The sequence below is a fragment of the Otolemur garnettii genome, unplaced genomic scaffold (assembly GCF_000181295.1).
Source record: "Otolemur garnettii isolate 467f Iridium unplaced genomic scaffold, OtoGar3 scaffold00086, whole genome shotgun sequence".
Taxonomy (NCBI): domain Eukaryota; kingdom Metazoa; phylum Chordata; class Mammalia; order Primates; family Galagidae; genus Otolemur; species Otolemur garnettii.
Genome location: NW_003852481.1, coordinates 3459116 through 3470868, shown reverse-complemented (window position 1 = coordinate 3470868; position 11753 = coordinate 3459116). Strand labels below are relative to the sequence as shown.

The following is an 11753-nucleotide window of genomic DNA, read 5'->3' as shown; positions in this document are numbered from 1 at the left end:
AGAAGGTGGCCCCTGTGTCCAATCAGAAATGACAGAAGGTGGCCCCTGTGTCCAATCAGAAATGACAGAAGGTGGCCCCTGTGTCCAATCAGAAAGAACGCATTCCTACTGGGCTAAAGACGAGTGACTTGTGATGCACGATCAGATTAATCAGGCTAACCGTGTAATAATACTCATCACCTTTAAGGTCCCTCTCAAAAAAAAAAAATTAATCTGCGTGAAGCAGAGACAATAAGTGATACATTTTCCTTGCTTATTTAAGATTTGTATTAGGCTTTGTTTTTACATGGAATCAATTATACACTGGATATAAATAATAGTTAACCTTTTGTGGAGTGTTTATATGGTGCCAGGAGCTTTCATTAACAATATATTTAACAAATACTTGCACAGTCCTATGTGCCAGGCATTGTTCTAAGTACTCTGCAAATATTAACTCAAGCAATAACCGCCGTGAGATATGAACCTCTATCGTTTCCCTTCACAGATAAGGAAACTGAGAACAGAAAGGGTAGGAAATGTGTCCTTGGACACACAGTTCATGTCAGAACCAGGATTCCAACCCAGGTTTCCCGGTTCTAGAGTCCATACTCTTTACCCTCTAACTCTTACCTGTATTGTCTCCCTGTCTCTAACATGATCTATAATCCCTACAATCTCTTCCTGAAAAACAGATTAATCTCTATTTAACAGACAAGGAAACCTGGGCCTACAGAGGTTAAATCACCAGCTCAAGGTCACAGCTACTAAGTGGCACCGCCAGAATTTGCACCTGCATGGTTACCAAACTCAGTAGTCTACAGAAAGCCTTGTTTGAATTGTGATTATTTTCTGAAAACTTCCTCCAGGAATTCATACATTTTAATCCTTACCTAAATGTTTATTACAAACATTTCAAACTGGGAAAGGTGGAGAATAAAATTAAATGTTATTCATCTTTTTATTCTCAACTTATTGCCTGAATAGCCAGAGTCAAAATACTAGAAGAAACAGCACTACAATGGCTAAAATTACTACAATTGCTAAAATTATTGGTTCAACATTGCTCTGCATTCAGCTTCTTACAGTGAACGTCCTAGTATTTCACAAAGGCAGGAGGTCTCCTGATCGAGGCACTGAGAAGAGGTGTGGCTGAATCTACGTCTCATTCGCATCTGAAGTTCTGACCCACGGGAGGAGGAACGCCAACTAGAAGCTCATCTCCAAGCCATGTTTCCCAATTTAATAAAATGAACCATGGCTGATACTTCTATTCCACTTTCTGTCTTACAAACACACAGCAGTATTTTAATTTAAACCTGGTTTTGGTTTGTGTTTATTTATTTGTTTTTTGCTTCTTTTCAATTTCAACATACAAGATGACTAAAACGGTTCATTTATTCATCTTATTTAGCAATAAAAGAGAAACAAAAAAATATAATTTGAGGGGACAGTTTCATATTTCATTCTGAGTTCTTGTGGTTTCTTTCCATGGAGCCTCGTCTTTCCCACATGTTAGATTGCTTTAAAATTCAAGAATTCTCAGAGATCAGAAGATGGTGTTCTTAAAGGAGAGCGGGGCCATCAGAAAGTTGTGAAATCTATGAATAAAAAGATATATCCTGGAGAAATTCATTAAAGGCATTGGAACATACCCAAACTTCACGTGGCAGGTGGAATCCTTCATGGCCTGGCCCTGCCTACCTGTCTGGGCTCTTTCCTATCTTTTCTTACGGGCATCTCCATGTGTCCCAGCACTCCAAGTTCTGTCTGGCCTCTCCACCTTTGCACATACTGATCCATTTGCTTGAAGAAGCCACCACGACCCCCACTGCTGCCTCCCTCTATCTTGCCCCTCCACCCTCATTCCACCACAAATATCTTCTTGTTAATTAAGTCTTAGCTAAAAATTTCCCTGATTCTTCCAGGCAGAGTTAGTCTTTCTCTGAGCCTCACGGCCTTGAAAACAATGATCTTTTTGTGTTATATTTACTTAAAGGTTTCCTTCTTTATTTGATTAAATCCTTGAGGGGAGAGCAGAGTGAAGATTTTTTTCTGTTGCTGTTTCTATCTTGAAACGTGAATGAGCAGAGTAAATGCTTAATAAACACTAAAAGTTGGGGTTGAGAGTAGTGAGGATAACAGAGGATGAAGTGTGGGCAAGAGAACTTTTGAGTGCTTAGCTAAACTGCGTGTGCACACCTGAGTCTCCATCTGTGAAGAACGGGAGCAGGGACACTAAATGGATAAATGCAGGACCGCGGGACCCACTATTCAGTTAGGGAGCACGTCCTGAGAAGGAACTGACACTTGGTGCTGGGAATTACAACACAGTGCAGGGGAAGAAGCACAGACTCTGTGGTCTGAACTTGAGTTTGCTGCATCTTTTTTTTTTTTTTTTTTTTTTGAGACAGAGCCTCAAGCTATCCCCCTGGGTAGAGTGCCGTGGCATTACAGCTCACAGCAACCTCCAACTCCTGGGCTCAAGCGAGTCTCTTGCCTCCGCCTCCCAAGTAGCTGGGACCACAGGCGCCCGCCACAACGCCCGGCTATTTTTTGGTTGCAGCCGTCATTGTTGTTCGGCGGGTCCGGGCTGGGGATTCGAACCCGCCACCTTAGGTGTACGTGGCTGGTGCCTTAGCCGGCTGAGCTATAGGCGCCGAGCCTTGTTTGCTGCATCTTATCTGCAGCACCGTAGCAAGCAATCTGATCTCTTTGAGTTTCAGTTTTCTCATTTAAAAGTAATGTGCATATTGCAAGGGGACATGTCTAATCTATTAAGTACAGAGTATAAATGCCTTAACACAATAATTAAGTAAATGAGGTGAAGGATATATTAAGTATTAACTAATGAAGATATAAGCATTCCAAATTGTATATATACATATATACAATTGCCTATATAAATATACAATTGTATATAAAATCAGCAATTGCATACAATTGCATATAAAATTAGCACATTGTACCCCACAAATGCATAAATGTATACTTGATCTATATGTTTATGAATAAAAAATATAAATAAAAAAATAAAAAAAGCAACGTAGGCTCCCTGAGGTTGCTGTGAAGATGAAATGGCACGAATGCCCAGAAGAATACCTGAAAACAGCACAAGCTCAACTAAAGGAAGGCTGGTCGACACGCTACCTCTTAACCGGAGAAAACAACTGGAGGAATCGGAAGTTTTTACCCATCTTCTATATCATTAGAAAGCCTTGAAGTTTAGATATTCAAAAACAGAAACAGCAAAAACAAACCAACCAAAGACCTAGATATCACATAATGACAATAGAAATACTGATCTGACCCACCTTTATTTTAGGCCAGAATTATAGGAGACACACTACAGCCAGGCAAAACTTGGTTACAACCTTAAAGCAATATTCTGTGCTTCTGGTGTTCTTTGGTGTTTTCGACACTTCTTCTAAGATGTTAAGGGACTGCACTTCATGATTTCTACAGCATGTGACATATAGTCGTATCTCTAACTTTTCTCTGCATAAGAAAAACTCCCAGAACTTCTCTGAACTATTATTTTTGTGATTTTTTTTTCTTTTTAGAGACAGAGTCTCGTTTTATCGCCCTTGGTAGAGTGCCGTGGTGTCACAGCTCACAGCAAACTCCAGCTCTTGAGCTTAGGTGATTCTCTTCCCTCAGCCTCCCAAGTAGCTGGGACTAAAGGCGCCTGCCACAATGCCCAGCTATTTTTTGTTGCAGTTTGGCCAGGGTCGGGCTCAAACCCTCCACCCTTGGTATATGGGGCTGGCACCGAACCCACTGAGCCACAGGTGGCGCCCTTTGTGAATTTTTTGTTTTGGTAATGAGACTACAAAAGTGAAGCAGGGGGCTCCCATTTCTTTCTACAGAGCTAAGGACTTAAGAAAAGAAAAAGACATTCTCTGACAAAACGTTTTAGGGCAGCTGATCCTTTTAAGGAAGAGTAAACAGGCTCGGCGCCTGTGGCTCAACCGGCTAAGGCGCCAGCCACGTACACCTAAGGTGGCGGGTTCGAATCCCCAGTCCGGACCCGCCAAACAACAATGACGGCTGCAACCAAAAAATAGCCAGGCGTTGTGGCGGGCGCCTGTGGTCCCAGCTACTTGGGAGGCGGAGGCAGGAGACTCGCTTGAGCCCAGGAGTTGGAGGTTGCTGTGAGCATGATGCCATGGCACTCTACCCAGGGGGATAGCTTGAGGCTCCGTCTCAAAAAAAAAAAAAAAAGGAAGAGTAAACAAAAATTCCCGTGATGTACGTTACAGAAGGTTGGCAAAAAGGGGGGAAGTGAATGAGACCAGATGAAAGAGACAGAAGATGACAGTGAAGGGGGAAAAAAACATAAATAGAAGCGAACATATATTAAAAAAGATGACAGTAGCATTCTAATTCTGTGTATATTATAATAACAAAAAATGTCAAATTAGTTCAGCTAAACAGATAGATAAAACAAATTAACTTAAAAAACATGTTGTCTTATTTAGGCTCATTAGGGAAAAGGAAAACCACAGACTACAGAATTAAAAGCCCCTTACATACCCTGGAACATGCATAACACTGGCATTTAAACAAGCAAAAATTATTTACCTTCCCCCAAAAGCCCCAGACAAAAACTAAGAAGCAGGACAGAAACAGATCAGTTTAATGCACAAAGCAGAGGCTTGTAACTCGCAGTATCAACCTAGACAGCCAAGCAGTAGTTTCTTGGTCGGCTCCTCTCATCTGGACGTTTCCTTCCTCCTCTTTTACAATCCTAGAACAGAACACTTGTAACTCGGCTGTGCTTTTAACCTGTGCCTGGAGCTTCTTCAACACCTAAGCAAAATACACGTCCCTCCTGCCCATACCTTCAACCTTACTGCTGCTGCTCTAGTTCCGGCCCGCACTTTCTTGACTAGCCTACTGTAGTAGATTCCTTATTAATCTTCAATCTCATCCACATCTCCCACCTATCTTAACTCTGCTGCCAGAGACACATTTCCAATGTGCAAATCTAATCATGCCACTCCAGTCCCACTTTATGCCCATCCATGCCATAAAATTTTCAATGGGTGAGGCTCCTCCCCATTATGTACAGAATAAACCTTAAATCTTTTACGTGGCACTCAAGACTCTTCACATTCTGCTCTTTACCTACCTGCTCCTCTGTGTCAATCCCCCATACCTACTGCAGATTTTCATTTAACCAGTATCGGGCTTCAGTTCCTCGTCATTCCAATCTCTGCCTGCAACCTCCTACTTCTGTTTATCTTCCCGGCAAGCTTCTAACTCATCTCTCAGCCAAATTCCAGCCAAATTTCAGGTCATTCTTTCCCTGTGAAGTTTTCCTGACTCCGTGGGTAGACCTCTCTTCCCTCGCCTCCATTCCTACCACCATCTACACACACCTTTCTTATGGCAACTAATGTACTGTATTTTTTTTTTAATTTTTTAAAGAATAATTGACAAAAAGATGGTATATATTCAAAGTGTAAAACGTGGTATTTTAATATAGATACGTATAAATGCTGTGAAATGAGTGCCACACATCATGCTTAGCAGAGCAGACGGCCTGACGTGTAAGTATGTATTAATGTCAATGGAATGAGAGCTTTGACCACGTGAATAAAACTCAGAATATAAAATACAAGCATCTTTACAATGGGAAAGCGTGGGAGGGAAATAAGCAAACTAATCTCTACGTTCAGCTTCCGTGTTATAAATCAAACTCTGCTGTATCAGAGTAAAGCAAGGTGCTTTCTCGTGTGTTAAGTATCTCTCGTCTACTTCCATCACTTTGTATTCTTGTCCAACTACAGCACAGCCATACTTAGGAGAGCGGTGAGAGCACCAGCTGCCCACACTGCTCCTCCAGCCCTGCCTCCAGTCACTCTCACAAGCAGCCAGATGTACCTCGTCCAGCAGAACCCCTCCCAAGGGGACCTGGACACCAATCACACCTCAGGGGTAGCCCTGTCACTGAGTATATTACCAGTGAACTTACGTCCCTTAGTTTCAATTACATACAGAACTAGGAAACGTGTGAAATGCATTTTGAGAAAAACTGACACAGTCCGGGAGAACTGCTCCTGAACCTTCGCCTGCGGGGCTACCTGCAGACCCAGGGCGAAGGCTCACACCTGATCGCGCTGGAGCCAGCTCTGTCCCAGTTACCTGCGATTTTGATATTCATGTTGTTATCCAGCAGGAGATTTTCAGCCTTGAGGTCACGGTGCACAATCTTCCGACCATGACAGTAATCCACAGCAGACAGAATTTGCCAGAATTTTCGCCTGGCTTCAGACTCATTTAGCCGGCCATGATTTGCAAGATAGTCTGTGAAAGAAGAAAGAATTCAGAATTAGTCACCAAAATAAAATGACTCTACTAGTAGCACTCAGGTTTTCTTTTCCTTCAAAAAACAATTTTTTTTTTTTTAAAGTGAGCAAGAATTAGTGTCCACATAACATGTTCTTGCCTTTGGAGAAGTAATTCCAATCATATTTCACTGGAGTCCAAAAAAATGGTGAGTACCCACGACCACACGACAGCAATTAGTACAATTCAAAGTACAATACCTCAACACGGCTGCTTATGCATAAGCACTCCCTCTGTCTTTCTGTTGAAAAATATATTGAGTATTTCTCCTAACCACACTTTAAAATTAAAACTTACACAAAGCAGAGAACATGAGTGACTTCTCTGACGTCCCATCAGAAAGGACATCATTTTAGAAACATTGTTTTCATGCCATTATTATAGAAACCACCTGTCTCAGGAGCTTTGAGGGTACCTGGAAGTAGCTTAAATAATTCACACCCTGTTCTGTTGGAAGGGACGATTCTGATCCACCCCAAAACATGCGTACTTGTTCTCTAAACCAAACACTGCCATGATGGTCATTTTCCTAAACTAAAAGACAAATATATTTTGCAAAGTACATTGTCTTTGTACAATGTTATAATCTTCATTAAGGCAGTTTACCTGAACGTTAATTCTATGTGTACTGGGTACATGGATTCAATAAAACTGAACATTACAACTCATTCAAGTTTCAAGAGAAGATCTAAAAGGCCTCTGAAATTATCTTTGGAAGGGAGAGCGAGAGCACCACAAACCTTGAAAGACTGTTTAAAGAAAATTTTCCTAACTAAGGAGCAGTCTGGGGAATCAATATTCACAGTCATCTTCACACATTTCTGTCCTAGTGCTTACTAATTTGCTGGTTTTTAAATTTCATGCCTTTGGCCCATGTCCTTCTCAATGTTTACTATAAAGTTTACTAACATTTGTACAACACATGTTGTTCATATCATAGTATCCTGTCTAATCTTCCTAAAGGCCTCTATGAGAATTGTTACTCAATTCCTGGTCAGAAAGCTAAAGATAGAGGGATTAGGTGATACAGCCGAATTCATACACTCGGCGAGTGAACAGCTGATCTGGGACTACTGGAACCTTTGACTGGATTTTATACTAGGAACCATTTTTACTAGACTCCTGCTGCAATCCTAGCTATCCTTTTAAAACCCTAATGGCACCTTGGCCTTCAACAGTCCCTTCATTGCTTCAGTAGAAAGAACCTGTCTTCTCTGAACTCCTTTCCCTTATCTCACACGGACACGTGCCAGTACCCGAAACTGACACAGTTTATCAGCCTGTGCCCTGGCCTTTACACTGAATGTTATTATCTGCGTACATATTCTAAATATGTGTGTGCACATATACGGCCCAAGTTCTAACATGCTATATTTTGAAAAATTAAAGATATCTTCATTCAAGCTTCCTAGGACAGGGACCACATTATTCTCTGTGCCCCTGCAGCGCTCAGCACTACTCACAAAACCTCACGGGCACAGCCCTTAACACTTGGCTGAGTAAGTCCTATCATGGACGGTGTCATACACTCTTGCATTGACAGTGTTATAGAAACGTGGAGTAGCACGCCATACTCTACGGGCTTTAAATCTAAGTAGACGTTCAGTCTGCTCTTCTACACGGGCTGGCATCGGAAACTGAGACGTCTTCCCCTTCACCACTCAGTCCACTGCCTCTACAGAGCCTGTGTGATGAGCCGTCCATAATTCTGAAGGGGAGGAAGGGTCACTTAAGAATGTGTAGAATTTTTGACCCAAATGCCCAAACTGCTGTCACAGAGATTATGTTTAAGAACTGGCACGTGAACAATGTCTTTGCCTCTTTCCATTGTCCCCCAGAGATAGGGTCTCACACCGTCACTCAGGCTGGAGTGCAGGGGTGTGACCACAGCTCACTGCAACCTAGAACTCCTGGGTTCAAGTGATCATCGTGCCCCAGCCTCTCAAGTGGCTGGGAATACAGGTGTGCACCACCATACCTGGATAATTTTTTAAATTTTTTTGTAGGAACTGGGTCTTGCTTATTATGTTTGGTCTTAAACTCCTGGCCTCAAGTGACCCTCCTCAGCCTCCCAAAGTACTCAGCTGACAACGTGCTTTCTATGCATGAGATAAATTAGGCCAGCACGGTGGCTCATGCTGTAATCCTAGCACTCTGGGAGGCTGAGCCAGGAGGACTGCCTGAGGCCAGGAGTTAGAGACCAGCCTGTGCAAGAGTGAGACTCCATCTCTACAAAAACAGAAATACTAGCCAAGTATGGTGGTGTGTGCCTTTGTCCCAGCTACCCCCTCCCCAGAGCAGGGAGGACTGCTTGAGTCCACGGGTTTGAGTTTGCTGTGAGCTATCAGAAGGTCACTGTACTCCAGCCTGGGAGACAAAGCAATACGTGTCTCACAAAAAAAGAAGCTGGACCCTTGGGCTAACATGAGCTATTGAGGTGAATACAACATCTCCTATAAGGGAATATATTTTGACTAGTTAATATTTCCCCCAAGATTCCACACAAAATGCTACCACTACTGAGATCATTTTCTCATGGACAAATGATTGACTTCATCAGATAGATAAATTTTTTTTTCTGACAAAAGTGTTAAGCCAATATGGGTTAGTGGTTTTGCAATTTTGGTAACACAGAGAAATCAAATAGATGTAATGTGAACAAGTTCAAAGCAAGACAGATGGAGAAAGATCTCCCATTACTGACTACAAATGGAGTCCTGGGAAGCACAGTGGAGTCCATGGCTATTCTTTATTTTTGGTTTTTTCTGAGACAGAGTCTTGCTCTGCTGCACGGCACAGTGGTGTCATCACAGCGCACAGCAGCCTCAGACTCCTGGGCTCCAGTGATCCTCCCCTGCCTCTGCCTCCCAAGCACTACGGGCACCGCCACCACACCCAGCTTATTTTTTAATTTTTAGTAGAGACAGGATCTCACTCTTGCTCAAGCTGGTCTCGAACTCTTGACCTCAAGCAATCCTCCTTCCTCCTGCTTTGGCCTCCCAGAGTGCTAGGATGACAGGCGTGAGCCACCATGCCCAGCCTAGTGTTATTGTTTTTAAAAGCTATTGGTCCAAATTGGCACTCCCATAGGCAAGGGCGAGGGAAAACTTTGAAACTTGGCATCTGTCTGAAAAAGAAAGGTGTGGTGTATCTGAACCTAAAATTACCAGGCCAAGCCAGTAAATTTACCACCACATGCCAGTAAATACCTAACACACACTGCCAGGAGAATGACAGGCCCCAAATTCCAGAGATTAAGAGACATACTATGAGGGAGGCAGGACTTTCACTATCTAAGCGAAAATCTCAGCAAGTATTCCGGCGCGTCTATTATCTTCCCGAGGCTGTGTGATTTCTGCAGCGTAAGCATCCCCGAAAACCGGAACATCTGCTCAGTCAGTCATCGAAGTAACTGAGTCAGAAACTGTGGCCACAAATAGCAATCAGTTTAAGTACGCACCACCCCCTCTGAAGAGCAGGGTTAACCAAACTCAGTTTAATGCACAAGCCCCTGAAGGTAACATAGAACTCACTCACGCTCCTGTTTCACATTAAAAACCTCATTTATGACTACAGGACAAACTTAGGAGCACAACAGCAATTTTCTATATTAATTGCTTATGTATATATTTTTGATGAATGGATACCACTTTTTTTTTTTTTTGAGACAGTCTCATTATGTTGCCCTCAGCAGAGTGCCGTGGTGTCACAGCCCACAGCAACCTCAAACTATAGGGATTAAGCAATCCTCTTGCCTCAACCTCCCAAGTAGCAGGTACTACAGGTGCCTGGCTATTTTTGTTGTTGCAGTTGTCACTGCTGATTTTAGCAGGCCCGGGCTGGGTTAGAACCCGCCAGCCTCAGTGTACGTGGCTGGTGCCCTACCCACTTAGCTCCAGGCGCCGCCCAGGGATACCATTCTTAGAAACTCATTTTTTCCTATGTTTACATTTGTTCTGAGTGGGGAGTGAAATGTAATTTTATGTCTGTTGACTTAATAACAAAGTAAAAGGTTGTATTTTGTATGTCACCCTCTCGCCACTTTGCGTTTCTGATAACTGACTTACTGTATTTTACAAAAATCATGGTATGCGAGAGACTGGACCATTTAACCTCAACACTGACGAGTTTGAGAAATACTGGGACAGACAAGTATGCAATTACTACACACGTCAATCCAGGTCAAGAATAAATATGGACTGATTAATGTAGATAGCTTTTAAATTTTCTAACTTTTCATTATGAAAACTTTAAACATATATGGAAGTAGAGACAATAGTCACGAATCCCCGAGATTCAAGAGTTTTCCACATCTTGCCATACTTGTTCCCCTTATCCTTTTCTCTTTCATTGCTTTTTGTGTTTGCTATAGTAACATAAAACACATTGACATCATTTTGTTTTGCCCTAACTACTTTTGTATGATATCTCTTAAAATTAACACTTTCTTTACACACTGCAATATCATTGTCACACCTCATGTAATTATCCCTTAATATCATTTAATACGAGTCTGAATCCGATACTCCCTAGTCGGCTTATTTGAATCAGGAGCCAGAGCAGATAAGCGTTTTGCACTTGCTTTCCTGCGCAGCCCTTTTATTTGGTCACAGTTCTCCCACCTTCACTCTCCCCCTTTTGCCACTGACTTGAGCAAACTGGGCTGCCCGTCCTAAGTCTGGATCTGTCTTCTCCTTCCTCATGATCCTGTTGAACTTACTCTTTAATCTCCCTCGTTCCCTACAAATTGGAATCCAAATATAATGGACGGAATAGATTCCAGTTTAACTCCTTTGGGGGTGTCAAGAACGGTGCCCGTATAGGAGTAACCGATCATCCCACTCTTCTTTTAAGAGTGCTAACAAAGCAACAGTTCTGTGGGGGAAAGCCTGGTCCTTTAATGAAAGATTCTCATCGGTCTTTTTCCTAATATCATGGTTCTCAAACTCCAGTGTACTGCGGAACTCTCAGAGTTTCTGATAGAGTTGGGCTTGGAAAGGGCCCAAGAATTTGTATTTTTTTTTTAACAAGTATTGAGGAGACAGGCTGCCTAGGTTCAAATTTTGTCTCCATACTTGCTAATGATGTGACCGTGAGCAAATCACTTAACCTCTTGAATCCTCCATTTGCTACTCCCCAAACGGAGATAATAATAGAAACTAACTTGCCAGGTTATGGTAAGATTAAATTTAAAAATCCAATTAAAAAAAAAAAAAACACCTCTGCATAATGCCTGGAACATATAAGCATTCAGAAATGCGAGCTGTTACTCTTCAATTACCATCATTACTATTCCCACTGTTGTCATATTGTCAGGGCTTGACTCAATCTGCCCTCCTTCCCTAACTATTATTCACCCACTAGCCCCCTGTGATACGGTTTCCATGTCACAATCTGCCCTCCTTCCCTAACTATTATTC

At 42.3% G+C, this 11753-nt stretch overlaps 1 protein-coding gene across 4 annotated transcripts in view; it reads right to left on the bottom strand.

Annotated features, from left to right (window-relative positions):
• The window catches only part of SIK2 (salt inducible kinase 2), a 131064-nt gene that overhangs the window by 36313 nt on the left and 82998 nt on the right, over nt 1-11753 (bottom strand). For all 4 annotated transcript variants that reach the window (XR_002774581.1, XM_003794726.3, XM_023516082.1 and 1 more), the window contains exon 4: nt 6130-6291. Coding sequence is in view for 3 of the 4 variants with exons in the window: in XM_003794726.3 (XP_003794774.1) it covers nt 6130-6291 (162 nt within the window). In the remaining variant the exon portion in view is untranslated. The remainder of the gene's footprint in view (nt 1-6129; nt 6292-11753) is intronic.